The sequence below is a fragment of the Piliocolobus tephrosceles genome, chromosome 3 (genome assembly GCF_002776525.5).
Source record: "Piliocolobus tephrosceles isolate RC106 chromosome 3, ASM277652v3, whole genome shotgun sequence".
Lineage (NCBI taxonomy): Eukaryota > Metazoa > Chordata > Mammalia > Primates > Cercopithecidae > Piliocolobus > Piliocolobus tephrosceles.
Window position 1 is genome coordinate 21,443,777 of NC_045436.1, and position 15,046 is coordinate 21,458,822.

At 33.6% G+C, this 15,046-nt stretch overlaps 1 protein-coding gene across 9 annotated transcripts in view; it reads left to right on the plus strand.

The window, feature by feature from the left end:
• Positions 1–15,046, plus strand: part of DDX60 (DExD/H-box helicase 60) — a 145,119-nt gene that overhangs the window by 81,333 nt on the left and 48,740 nt on the right. For all 9 annotated transcript variants that reach the window (XM_023228678.2, XM_023228685.2, XM_023228650.2 and 6 more), the window contains 4 exons: positions 1,583–1,687; positions 1,955–2,096; positions 3,006–3,127; positions 13,892–14,039. In XM_023228678.2, coding sequence (XP_023084446.2) covers positions 1,583–1,687; positions 1,955–2,096; positions 3,006–3,127; positions 13,892–14,039 — 517 coding nt within the window. The remainder of the gene's footprint in view (positions 1–1,582; positions 1,688–1,954; positions 2,097–3,005; positions 3,128–13,891; positions 14,040–15,046) is intronic.

The window sequence follows — 15,046 nt, forward strand, 5'->3', positions numbered from 1 at the left end:
ATCTATCTATCTATCTATCTATCTATCTATCTATCTATCTATCTATCATCCATCTTCTATCTGCTATCTACCTTTCTATCATGTATCATTCTATCATTTATCTTTCTATCCATCTATCTACATCTATCAATCATCTATCTACCTATCTATCATCTGTCTTTCTATCTTCCTATCTCTATCATGTTTTTATGTATTTTATCTATATTTCCCACTAGAATGTAAGCACTCCAAGGACAATAATGTTTGTTTGTCTGATTTTCTGATGTAGACATTCAATAAATATTTATAGCATGACCATAATTTTAAGAAGATGATAAATTTTTCTTAAGAAGAATTGGTCTGTTGTGGGTTTTTCTATTTTAACACTTTGGACACATCTATCCAAATCTGATGGTTTGCCAAGCAATAGGATGTATGAAATTTCTTCTGGATTCACTCTATCTACCTACATACTAATCAAATACTCTTTCAGATCTGAGCTGGATGAATAGTTTTTGGCCCAAATATCAGTGTTTAGCAGATCTTCATCTATGTAGTTTTCTGAATTGAAAGGTCATGTTCTACTACTGCTAGTCTTATTACACATTGATTATCTGGACAACATTAATCACAATAAACTATAGTATGCAATGCCATCAGGATTCTTATCATCTTAGTATGACTTTAATATGAGGTCTGTACTTCTGTGGTTATAGTGAACCACCATGAAACCCTCATACTTTACTATGCTGTTTTCTGACTATTGCCATCTCTGACTAAAAGGGGCATATGAGAGAGAAGAGGTTGCAAATATGCCATATATGGTGCCCTCAAAAAGTATCATCCCACAGTAAGGAGATGGAAAGTGCACTCCCTTCTTCCACCCTTCCACCCTTTCTCCCTTTCTCTCTTCTTCCCTCTCTCTCTCTCCCCTTCCTCTTGCCTTCTCTCCTCTCTCCCTCTCTGCCTGCCTGCCTTCCTTCCTTCCTTCCTTCCTTCCTTCCTTCCTTCCTTCCTTCCTTCCTTTTTTCCTTCCCTCCCTCCTCCTAGACCATTAGCCTTATAGTAAGTAGAGATTCTTTCTAGATTCTGTAAACCCTCAGGCCTAAAGACAGCTAAGTTTCCATTTTGGCGATGCTGGGAATTTTTTTTTTTTTTTTTTTTTTTGGAATTTCGTGGACATTTTAATGGGAAGTTGAAAGATATATGTACTTTAATGCAGTTTTATGCTGGAAAGCAAGCACTATTTTTATAACATTGGTTGAAGTCAACCTAGTTACATGATTTTTTGTAACAATACTGCAGAACATGGGATAATATATCTTTTTACTTCTAGAACAACTTAAAAGCTATAAGCTCCTGAACTGGAATGGCTCTTTGGCAATACGTTTCATTTCTGACAATTCGGTTTATGTGGTCTATTTTGTTAAAAAAAGAAGTTGCCATGTAACACTATAAAATAGTATGAAATCAAATTTTATCTGATTTCATTTCTAATGTCTGTGTGGTATAATAGATATTGATCTATCATTTATAATCATTTTCAAATGTATTTTGTAACACTTAACATTGTGTGTCTTTAAAAGTACTCTTTTCTTTAAAGGTGCTATCAGTGCTAAAGCATTCATTGCTCTCCTTCAAGCAACCCAGAGTCATGGACATGTTAAAACTTTACTTCTTGTTTTCTTTGCAGTTCTTGGTGAAAGAGGTATGCATTACTGCACTTTTTTGGGGGCGGGGGAATAGCATTACTACTATCTAGATTTCTTACTATGCTGAACTGATTGTAGCTTTTAAAAGGTTCTATCCAATGATTGATATTACTTATAAATGGTATAATTATAAAAGTTGGGCCCAGTAATAGTTATAAATATTTCTTATATTGGCATTAAATACTATTTTAAACTGATACTTAATAAGTTACTAATTATGTGGTAACTTGAGTCAAACTAATAAATTGTTTTTTGTTCTTTAGGGCTATTTAGATCAAGAAGGTAATCCTATGGGGTTTGCTGGACTTGTATCACATTTGCATTGCCATGAACCTTCTAATCTTGTTTTTGTCAGTTTTCTTGTAAATGGCCTTTTCCATGATCTCTGTCAGCCAACCAGTAAAGGTAAGCTTGAGATTTTATATATGTATGTAGAGAGAGAGTCCAAAAATAGCAACAGTTTTGTAGAAAACCAACACTTCAGGAATATTTTTTAGTAAAGAAAATACAATTAATATGTATATAATTTATAGCTCTTCAATTGATAAAGTAAATACCTACTAATATATATTAAATGATAGTCAGCCATATTTTATGACATGTATTTACAATGTCAACACCTCCAAAGTATTAACTTCAGTGATTCCTTGCCGCCAGGATTAATGACATATTAAGTAATATACAAGTTTTAGAAAATATTTTCTTCTAATTAAATATAATATATATTCATCATAGGAAAAGGATATAGGAAAGCATTAAGTTAAAAAGAAAAAATTACTCATAGTTACACTATCCACAGATAATCACTATTAATATTTGTGAATATTTTCTTCCAATCATATTTTCTTTGAATATTATTGTATAGTATACCTAAATAGCTGACATTATATTAATAGCGTAATTTAGAATCATATTTTCCCCTAAAAATACAATTTTATCCATATTGAGTAAATTTTTAAATACATTTTATTTAATACATTTTTTTATTAAAATCCTTTGATTTTTACATTTAAACACTAAATCTGTATGGTGTTCTTAAAATCACGAAGATGGACTAAAGTGAGGAAATCTAGGTAAGGAAGTAAGGCAATTTGTGTGGGATGATTAGGATCTAAATTAGGGTATAGGTAGCAAGGATGAAAAAGAAGGCATAGATAAAAACCATTAGCAGATATATGGTAATTCTTCAATTGCTATATTTATCATAGATTTTTAGTTTCCATAAAATTAAATGTAATATGACATTCCATTTAAACATGAAAAAATAGAATTATACCCTTTCATATTTACAAGAAGACGCTTTGTTTTGTATAGGCTCAAAACGTTTTTCTCAAGATGTTATGGAAAAGCTAATGTTAGTATTGGCACATCTCTTTGGAAGAAGGTATTTTCCACCAAAGTTCCAAGATACACACTTCGAGTTTTATCAGTCAAAGGTAAACTGTGTGATTCTGATAAAATTTAATAATGTAAAATCACTAAATAGGTCTTACCTAAAATGACTTAGTGGCGGTAGAATTTTAATTCAAAGGATAATTCATTTGTTTTATAGAATAATTTGTTCTTTTTGTAATCAGTGTGATATTTAATCTGTAATTTATGTCTCCCTCTGTAAATCGACCAAAAAAAAGTCTTTGTGAAAAAAACAGATCAACATTTTATTCATGTTTTTCATCTGCTTGTATCAAATTACAACATCAGGTGACTAAAGAAAAGATATGCTAATTATACATTTAAGTGAAACAACTAGCTATATCACCGAATATACTGTTCTTTTAGGATGCTTTTACCTTAAGGTAGAACTATGGAAGGAACATACATATTGTGAATTATAATGTCTTCCCTGAGAAAATATTAGAATAGTCGTCTAAGAAATCGTTACTTGACTCACAGAGATCAAAAACAGAGAAACACTTTCAATTTTATTTGTAACATGCAACATTTTCTTTGGTTTTGATTCTCTACCATCAAGTCAACATCAAATACTATTACTATTATACTTCCCTAGAATAAAATGGGATATGCTGGTTTATACTAGATAACCTTAGTGAAAAGTTGCTATGGAACAAACAAAAAGAATTAGTATATATTTTCTAATCCCACAATGCTGGATTAAAAATCTGTGCTCTCACAGAATGCCCTCTAGAGCAGTGAACACAATTTTAGTCATTGACCTATCATCTTTACACTTTTCACCACCCGTACATTTTTGAAACAATTATTTAATTGTTCTGTTTAAATAAATTTATATTTAACATAGAAAATTCACTATCTCTATTTTGAACAAAAAGATCATGATAAAAATACACTTTACTGCATAACAGTCAGATCTGCGTGAAATGTTAGGGTGCTATACCAAAAAGCTTTAAAAAATAGGCCAAACATGGTGACTCATGCCTGTAATCCCAGCGCTTTGGGAGGCAGAAGTGGGAGGGTTGCGTGAGCCCAGGAGTTTGAGACCAGCCCGGGGAGCAGAGGGAGACCCCATCGCTGAGAAAAAGCAAAAATTAGATAATAATTTCTAAAGTCCCATATATTAAATAAAAACTCACTAGAGAAAAGGATCTGGGTCTACCTTCATGGGTAGGCTTGTATCGCCCTCAAGACATTTTTGAAGCCGTCTAGGACTGGAAAATTAAACAGCAAGTTAGGAAGTGCTACAGGAAGAAAGGTGGATCTTTAGTAGTCTTTTAGATTTGAGAAGACTAAGATCAACTATCCTTATTCTCAAAATCTTAAGAAATCCATGACCTAGAAAGAGAGACGAAGCATAAATGAGGCTTACTAAAACTGTAAAACAATACCCACTGCAGTCCGTACTGTCTGTACTTGAATTGAAAATGGGGGCATTCACCCTGGTGAAAGATAACATCTAAAGCCTATAAAGTCCTTTGAAAACAATTTCTGGTGCAAAACCAAAACCAAAACAAAACCTAAAAAGGTCAGTAAGCATGAACATATGACCCATAAACAGGAATAAAAGAGGTCGATAATTGTAGATCCGTAAATGATCCAGACATTAGCATTAACGTATAAGGATTTTAAGTGTGATTAATATGTTCAAGAAAATAGGAGGAGAGACAAGATTAATAAAAGGATGGATTTTTTACTAGATAATTACAATATATAAAACGAAATGGACATTTTAGAACTGAAAATACAATATCTGACTATCAGAATATGCATTTCAGAAGTCATGATCGGTAAGTTGACAGCATGATAGAAAGCATCCAAATAGCACAGAGGTAAAAAAATTGTAAAAATCAGACAGCATAAGAAACATGAATCACATGAAAAAAGTTGAATGCATATATAATGGGAGTCCCAGAAAAAAAAGATGGAGAAAAATGGCCGAAGAGTATTCAAAAAGATAATAGCTGGGAATTTTCCAAAGCTGATTAAAGATAGCACAACATAGTTTTAAAAACCTAGTCAACTTCAGGGAGTATAAATGTAGAAAAACATTAAGCTAAAACTGCTGAAAAGCACAAAATCATAAATCTCCTAGGACAGAAATAAAGTGACACATTTCCTTCTAAGAAGTAATAATGAGAATGATAAATCTCTTTTTAATCAAAATAATGGAAGCTAGTGGACAATGGAACAATATTTTGTTGTGATTCAGATATTTTACATGCAAATACATACATTCATCAGATATATACATATATAAACTCTTGGTGTTACATAACTAGAATTATATTAGACATGCTATTGCATTTTTATTCTTAGATCAAAAATACTTTTCCAGATGACCACATATGAATTTTTTGGTATTTTTTTTAAATTTCAATAGGTTTTGGGGAAGCAGGTGGTGTTTGGTTACATGTATGAGTTCTTTAGTAGTGATTTCTGAGATTTTGGTGCACCCAAGCAGTGTACACTGCACCCAATATGTAGTCTTTTATTCCTCACCCCTCACAACTTTTCCTATGAGTCTCCAAAGACCGTTGTACCATTTTTATGACTTTGTGTCCTCATAGCTTAGCTTTCACTTGTGAGTGAGAAAATATGATGTTTGGTTTTCAATTCCTGAGTTATTTCACTTAGAATAATGGTCTCCAACTCCATCCAGGTTTCTGTGAATGCTATTATTTCATTTCTATTTATGGCTGAGTAGTATACCATGATACATATGTACCACATTTTCTTTATCCACTCATCGACTGACAGGCATTTAGGCTGGTTCCGTATTTTTGCAATTGCAAATTGTACTGCTGTAAACATGGGTGTGCAAGTATCTTTTTTGTATAAAGACTTATTTTCCTCTGGGTAGGTACCCAGTAGTGGGATTGCTGGATCAAATGGTAGATCTACTTTTAGTTTGTTAAGGAATCTCCATACTGTTTTCCCTGGTGGTTGTACTAGATTACATTTCCACCGGCAGTGTAAAAGTGTTCCCTTTTCACTACATCCACGCTAACATCTATTATTTTTTATTTTTTGATTATGGCCATCCTTACAGGAGTAAGGTGGCATTGCATTGTGGTTTTGATTTGCATTTCCCTGATAATTAGTAATGTTGACCATTTTTTTACGTTTGTTGGCCATTTGTATATTTTCTTTTGAGAATTGTCTATTCATGTCCTTAGCTCACTTTTTGAAGGGATTGTTTGTTTTTTTGTTGCTGATTTGTTTGAGTTCCTTGTAGATTCTGAATATTTAGTCCTTTGTTGGATGCATCGTTTGTGAAGATTTTCTCCCACTCTGTGGGCTATCTGTTTATTCTGCTGATGATTTCTTTTGCTGTGTAGAAGCTTTTTAGTTTAATTAAGTGCCATCTGTTTATCTTTGTTTTTGTTGCATTTTCTTTTGGGTTTTTGGTCGTGAAACCTTTGTCTAAGCCGATGTCTATAAGGGTTTTTCCAATGTTGTCTTCCAGAATTTTATGCTTTCAGGTCTTAGATTTAAGTCTTTGATCCATCTTGAATTGGCTTTTGTATAAGGTGAGAGATAAGGATTCAGTTTCATTCTGCTACATGTGGCTTGCCAATTCTCCCAGCACCGTTTGTTGAATAGGGTGTCCTTTCCCCATTTTATGTTTTCATATGCTTTGTCGAAGATCAGTTGGCTGTAAGTATTTGCCTTTATTTCTGTTCTTTATTCTGTTCCATTGGTCTGTGTGTCTATTTTTATGCCAGGACCTTGTGGTTTTGATGACTATAACCGCATAGTATAGTTTGAAGTCAAGTAATATGATGCCTCCAGAATTGTTCTTTTTGCTTAGTTTTGCTTTGGCTGCGTGAGCTTTTCGTGGGTTCTATATGAATTTTAGGATTGTTTTTTCTAGTTTGTGAAGAATGATGGTGCCATTTTTATGGGAATTGTATTGAATTTGTAGATTGCTTTTGGCAGTATCGTCATTTTCACAGTATTGATTCTACCCATACATGAGCATAATATGTGTTTCAATTTGCTTGTGATATCTATTATTTCTTTCAGCAGTGTGTTGTAGTTTTCCTTGTAGAGGTCTTTCACCTCCTGGTTAAGCGCATTTCTAAGTATTTTATTTTATTTTTTGCAGCTATTTTAAAAGGGGCTGAGTTCTTGATTTGATTCTCAGCTTGGTTGCTGTTGGTGTATGGCAGAGCTACTGATTTGTGTACATTAATTTTGTATCCTGAAACTTTACTGAATTCGTTTATCAATTCTAGGAGCTTTTTAAATGAGTCTGTAGACTTTTCTAGGTATTCAGTCATATCATTGGGAAACAGTGACAGTTTGACTTCCTCTTTACTAATTTGGATGTCCTTTATTTATTTCTTTTGTGTGATTGCTCTGGTTAGGACTTCTGGTACTATGTTGAATAAGAGTGGTGAAAATGGGCACCCTTTTCTTATTCCAGTTCTCAGGGGGAATGCTTTCAATTTTCCTTGTAAAGTATAATGTTGACTGTGGGATTGTCATAGATCTTTTTATGCTTTTTATTACCTTAAGGTATGATCCTTCTATGCCAATTTTGCTGAGGGTTTTAATCATAAAGGATGCTGGATTTTGTCAAATGCTTTTTCTGCATCTATTTAGATGATCATGTGATTTTTGTTTTTAAATCTGTTATGTAGTATATTATATTTGTTGACTTGCATATGATAAACCATCCCTGCATCCCTGGTATGAAACCCACTTGATTATGGTAGATTATCTTTCTGATATGCCATTGGATTCTGTTAGCTAGTATTTTGTTGAGCATTTTTGCATCTATATTCATCAGAGATATTGGTCTGTAGTTTTCTTTTTTGTTGTTGTTGTTATGTCGTTTCCTGGTTTTGATATTAAGGTGATATTGGCTTCATAGAACGATTTAAGGAGGATTCCCTCTTTCTCTATCTTTTGATATAGTGTCAGTAGACTTGGTACCAAATCTTCTTTGAATGTCTGATAGAATTCAGTTGTGAATCCATATGGTCTTGGACTTTTTTTTGTTGACATTAAAAGAAAAATACCATTTCAATCTCACTGCTTGTTATTGGTCTGTTCAGAGTTTCTATTTCTTTTTGGTTTAATCTAGGAGATTTGTATATTTCCAGGAATGTATCCATCTCCTCTAAGTTTTCCAGTTTGTGTGTAAAGGTGTTCATAGCAGCTTCAAATAATTTTTTTTTTTTGTATTTCTGTGGTATTAGTTTTAATATCTTCTGTTTCATTTCTTTGGATGAAACTTATTTGGATCTCTCTTCTTTTCTTGGTTAATCTCACTAATGGTCTATTTATCAATGTTGTTTATTTTTTCAAAGAACCAACTTTTAGTTTCATTTATCTTTTGTATTGTTTGTTGTTTGTTTGTTTCAATTTCATTGAGTTCTGCTCTGATCTTTGCCATTTCTTTTCTTCTGCTGGGTTTGGGTTTGGTTTGTTCTTGTTTCTCTAGTTCCTTGAGTTGTGACTTTAGATTGTCCATTTTTGCTCTTTCAGACTTTTTTGATGTAGGCATTTAATCCTATGAAATTTCCTCTTAGCACCACTTTTGCCATGTCCCAGAAGTTTTATTCAGTTGTGTCACTAATATTGTTAAGTTCGAAGACTTTTTAAATTTCTATCTTGATTTCATTGTTGACCCAATAATCATTCAGGAGCAGGTTATTTAATTTCCATGTATTTCCATGGTTTTGAGGATTTCTTTTGGAGTAGATTTCCAATTTTATTCCACTGTGATCTGAGAAAGTACTTGATATAATTTTGTAAGCTTACTGAGGCTTGTTTTGTTACCTATCATATGGTCTTTCTTGGAGAATGTTCCATATACTGATGAATAGAATGTATATTCTTCAGTTGTTGGGTAGAATGTTCTGTAAATATCTGTTAAGTCCATTTGTCCTAGGGTATAGTTTAAGTCCATTATTTGTTGACTTTCTGTCTTTATGACCTGTCTACTGCCGTCATGGGGTATTGAAGTCCCCTACTATTATTGTGTTGCTATCTTTCTCATTTCTTAGATGTATTAGTAATTTTTTTTAATAAATTTGAGAACTCCAGTATTAGGTGTATATATATTTAGGATTGTGAAATTGTCCTGTTGGAGTAGTCCTTTTATCATTATATAGTGCCCCTCTGTCTTTTTAAACTATATTTGCTTTAAATCTGTGTTATCTGATATAAAAATAGCTACTCCTGCTTGCTTTTGGTGTCCATTTCCATGGAATATGTTTCTCCACCCCTTTACCTTAAATTTATGTGAGTCCTTATGTGTTAGGTGAGTCTCTTGAAGACAGCAGATACTTGGTTGGTGAATTCTCATCCATTCTGCTATTCCAAATCTTTTAAGTGGAGCATTTAGACCATTTACATTCAATTTTAGTTTTGAGATGTGAGGTACTGTTCTATTTATTGTGCTAGTTGTTGCCCGAATACCTTCTTTTTTCTTTTTCCATTGCACTATTATTTTATAGGTCTTGTGAGATTTGTGCTTTAAGGAGGTTCTATTTTGGTGTCTTTCAGGGATTTGTTTCAAGATTTAGAGCTCCTTTCAGCAGTTCTTGTAGTGCTGTCCCTCACCACTAAACAGCACTGAATTTATTTCCAGGCAATCTGTGAGCAGGGCTGAAAACTTGCCCCAGGCTACAAGCCTCCGCTCTGAGAAAGCAAGCAGAGCACTTGGGTTTCACACCTCCCCACTTGTTGCAGCCTCTGTGCTTGTATCTGCACTTCCTGTTTACCCCCCAGCCCCAGGTTCTGTCCAGGAAAATTTGTGTTCCATTGAAATTGTTACAAAGTTAAGCTGGAAGTTTCCCTCTCCATGTGGTCTTTCCCCAATTCCACTCAAAGCCCTCCCCAAGGACCCCTGTGAGACAAAGTCAGAAATGACTTTTCTGGAGACCAAAAGTGCACCTAGTGCTCATCCCACTGCTTCCTCTACCCCTGTATTTCACTTGGCTCTCTAAATTTGTCTCAATTCCAGATCATTCTCCCATGATCTGGACCTTCAGTTTCCCCAGTGATGATGCATGTTAAGGGGTGGATGTTCCCCCTTTCACACTTTGGACATTCACAGTTTTTCAGCTTGCCTGAAGTGGCAAGCTACTTCTTTCCAGCAGTCTGTGGATTCTCTTGGCTTTCCTGGTGTGTTCCTGTGGCAGTTCTTGGAGCAAAAGTTCATGGTGTGAGTCTCCACATGCTGCTCTGTCTGTCCCAGAGGGAGCTGCACGTTAGTTCTGCCTCTTGTCTGCCTTTTTTTTTTCTCTCCAGGCAATGGAACAATATTTTTTGTGTGCTTAATAAAATAACTCCTATCCCTGAATTCTACACTTACAGGAAATATTCGTCAAAATAAAGATAAAATTAAGGTGTTTTCAGACATGAAATCTGAGGTTATTCACTGCTATCAAGTCTGCAGTTAAAGAAATATATACTTTAGGTAAATAGAAAAAATAAAAAATTTGGAAACATGAAACTGAAGGAATGAATGAATCACAATAGAAAACGTTACATGTGATTACATATAATGGAATACACAGTGTGTCAAAAAATAATTGTAACATATAATAAAATTTGAAATAATATGTAGAACTGAAATGTTCATATTATTTCATAAATAAATAATATGTAGTCAGAAATGACTTTTCTGGAGACCAAAAGTGCACCTAGTGCTCATCCCACTGCTTCCTCTACCCCTGTATTTCACTTGGCTCTCTAAATTTGTCTCAATTCCAGATCATTCTCCCATGTCCATAATTATATATGGACCCATTGTCCCAATATGTCCATAATTATATATTATAATCATTTCTGACTACATATTATAATTTATGAAAATTATAATGTAAGAGTTCAGAAGGTTAATACACTTAAATGTTTTACAGTTTTGGAAGTATTAAGAAACATAAAATTATAGCTTTTTCTTATCATTTCTGGGGTAACAGCTAAAAGACTAGTAAAATAGTGTGCACATACCTGTTAACAAAAGGAAAAACTGGTAAAAACAAGAAGGGAAGAGAAAAAATATATAACAAGTGGTTCAAATTCAGACAGAAAACAAATGGCAAGGTAGAAAATAGCTATATCAATAGTTATAGTAAATGTAAACATACCAAATACACTAAGTAAAATACAAAGATTTTCAGGCTACATCTTAAAATATGGAGAACTATAGTCATCTGTCACATAATGACATTTTGGTCCATGACAGAGTGCATACATGATGGTTGCATAAATGTAATATTGTATTTTTTCTGTACCTTTCCTTCATTCACATATATTTGGATATACAAAATACTTACCATTGTATTACAGTTGCCTATAGTGTTCAATTCAGTAACATGCTGTACAGGTTTGTAGCCTAGGACCAATAGGCTATACCATAAAGCCTAGGCAATGTGATCTAGATTTGTTTAAGTACACTTTGTGATGTTTGCACAATGACAATATCACCTAATGCCACATTTCTTAGAATATATCACTGCCATTAAGTGACATCAGACTATATATGCTGTTTATACAAATCACACTTTAGGTATAAAAACTGAGAAAGCTTGAAAGTAAGGTGATTAAAAATATATGTCAGGTAAACACTAATCAGAAAAATCAGAAATATCTCAATTGTGTGAAAAGTTAAAAAATTAATTTATAAATACACACCAAGGATTAAAAAAAAGACATATAATGGAAATTTAAAAATATTTTACATTAATTAAAAATAAAGAAAACATAATAATGCTTATAAGTTGGAATTTATTCAATGCTTAGAGGGGAATTTGCAGCCTTAAAATCATAAATTAGAAAAAAAATACAGGCTGAAAAATCAATGATTTAAACTTTAGCTTAAGAAAATAACAAAATGAACAAGAAAATCTAACCTATAGTAAGTAGAAGGAAAGATATAATAAAACAAGAATAGATATGAAGTAAATCAACAACAATTGTATGAATAGGAAATCAACAAAGCCTCTAACTTGGTTCTTTGTAAAGAATAGTAAAATTGATTGTCTAGCAAAACTCCATTAAGGGAGTAAAAGCACAAATATCAGAAAAGAAAATGGAACAGTACTACAGGCTCTATTTTAGACATTGAAAAGAGCAAAGGAAGATTTTGCGAATGACTTTATGGCAATATATTTGACTATTTAGGTAAAATGGGCAAATTCCTAGGAAATACAACTTTCCAAAACTGAGTAAGGAAGATATAACTAATCTGGTACTGATACCTAGTAAGGAAATTTAATCTATTGTTTTAAAAAAACATTCCCACCAACAAAACCCAAGACTCCGATGGCTTCACTGGTGAATTCTTCCAAACTCTGTAAGGATAACATCACTATATATGTATATTAAAACACAAGTTTGTATACCTTAAATATGCATGATTTTTATTGTAAAAAGAATAACACCAATGTTTTACAAATTTTATTTTAGTCTGTTTGGGCTGCTGTAATGTGGCAGTGATTGGTTGGTTAATAAACAACAGAAATTTACTTGTCACCTTTTCAGAGGCTGAGAAGAGATCAGTCTTTCTGGCTATTTTTTTGGTACCCACTAAACATTCACTTCTCCGTCCCCCAGCTACCCTTCCCAGCCTCTGATAACCATCCTTCTACTCTATCTGCATAAGTTCAATTGTTTTAACTTTTAGTTCCTACAAAGTAGTGAGAATATGTGAAGTGTGTCTTTTTGTGCCTGGCTGATTTCACTTAACATAATGACCTCCAATTTTTTTCATGTTGTTGAAAATGACAGGATCTCATTCTTGTTTATGGCTGAATAACTGAAAGAATATAATTGTATTGTTCGTAACACAAAGGATAAATGCTTGAGGTGATGGATACCCCATTTACCCTGATGTGGTTATTATGCATTACATGCCTGCATCAAAATATCTCATGTAATCCATGAATATACACACCTACTATGTACCCACAAAAATAAAAAATTAATAATTAAAAGGAAGTTCTAAATCAAGGTGTCTGGTGGGGGCTGCCCACCATCATAATGATGGTTGTCTTTATGCTGTGTTCTCACGTGGTGGAAGGGGCAGGGGGACTCTCTGGAGTCTTTTTTTATGGGCACTAATTCCAGTTATGAAGACGCCACCCTCATGACCTAATCATCTCCAAAGGCCCTGCGTCCTAATCCCATCACATTAAGTGTTCAAATTTTAACATATAAAGTTTGAGAAAATATAAAATATTCAGTCCACTACACTCTTCTGGATAATACAAAAAGAGGGAATATTTACTCTTTCTAAGGGCAAAAGTTAACTTTAATACCAAAACCTAACTAGGACATAATAAAAAGGAAAATTAGAGATACTTCTCTTTCATGAATATAAGTGAAAAAATAATTAACTAAATATTAGCAAAATGAATCCAGTGAGGTTTAAAAAACCCTCAAAACAAAATGAGATTTACTCTAGATATGCAAATGTACTTTGTCTCATTGCTTGCTATTCAAATGTGTCACTAGAGTCTTTGAAATTTTCACAAGTCTAATGTTATTTGAGGGCATGCTTCTATGTAAAAGTGGTTTTGATTCAGTATGTCAAAATACATTTTTAAGGGTAATGAGTAAGGTATTTGTTTTCATAATTGCAAATAGAAACAAAAGATGAAGTTACCTGAACTTCACCAGTGAAAAAATAAAACTGACGTTATTGAATAAATATTAATAGATAACTATAGAATTATACTGCAGTGTTCTTTACCTTTCTTCTTCCAACGATTCAGTTTTGAAGGAAGGTAAATAGATCTCTCTGAAAATTATTCGGCTTCTAGGTGTTCCTTGATGATCTCCCTGAGGATTTCAGTGATGCTTTAGATGAGTATAACATGAAAATTATGGAGGACTTCACCGGTTTTCTACGAATTGTTTCCAAACTTGCTGATATGAATCAGGAATATCAACTCCCATTGTCAAAAATCAGTAAGTGTATTTTACCTCCACTGTGGAACAATTTGAAGAATAAATAATCTTGCCTAAGAATAGTTTATTCTGGAAGAAGAGTGGAACCCCAGAAAGGTTATTCTGCCCTCAAGTGAGAAGATTCCTTTTCCTTTCTAAAGAAAAAAATTGTGCTTATTAGACATTAAAAGGGCAAAAGAGACTGAAACTAAGGGCCATTTATAACCATCTTGTTAAATGCTGCTTCAGGGTCAAGCCTGGAAAACAGAGTAAGGGCATCTATGAGATGAAGAGAAACTAGGGACTAATTCTGTCACTCTGTCTTGAGAGAAAATACGCTTAGTGTTCGTAAACACAGATTCTGAGCATATTTCCTGGGTCCAAACTCTGGCTCTGCTGCTTATTAGCTGTAATTTCTTGAGCGAGAGACTCCATACTCATGCCTTAGTTTTCTGAATAGATATATGAGAAAGGGAATAGCATTATCTACCTAGTTTTGATGAGTTTTAAATGATTAAATTAACATATATGAAGATCTTAAAATAGTGTTTTGTACATGGTTAACACTCTTAGCATTTGCTCTTTTTTTCATGAGCTAATAGATGGAAGCCTTCTAAGGGAAAATAGACACAGAAAGGTGACCGTCACAGGTGGGGTGAGATTGGAGTCTGTGAATATTATGTCTCAATTACAAATTAGACCAGTTTGAATGTCTGATCTGGGTTCTATAAGAATGTAAGTGGAAAATATATTTATTCTCATGCACTACTTCCAAACTTACTAATTGTGGCGCATGGTTTCAGGAAGGATTCTGAAGGCAAGTGTGAGTTCAGTAAGAAAAAGTAAAAAGGTTTGGGAGGCCAAGGCAGGAGGATCACGAGGTCAGGAGATCGAGACCATCCTGACTAACACGATGAAACCCTGTCTCTACTAAAAATGCAGAAAAATTAGCCGGGTGAGGTGGCGGGCGCCTGTAGTGCCAGCTACTCGGGAGGCTGAGGCAGGCAAATGGCCTGAACGCGGGAGGT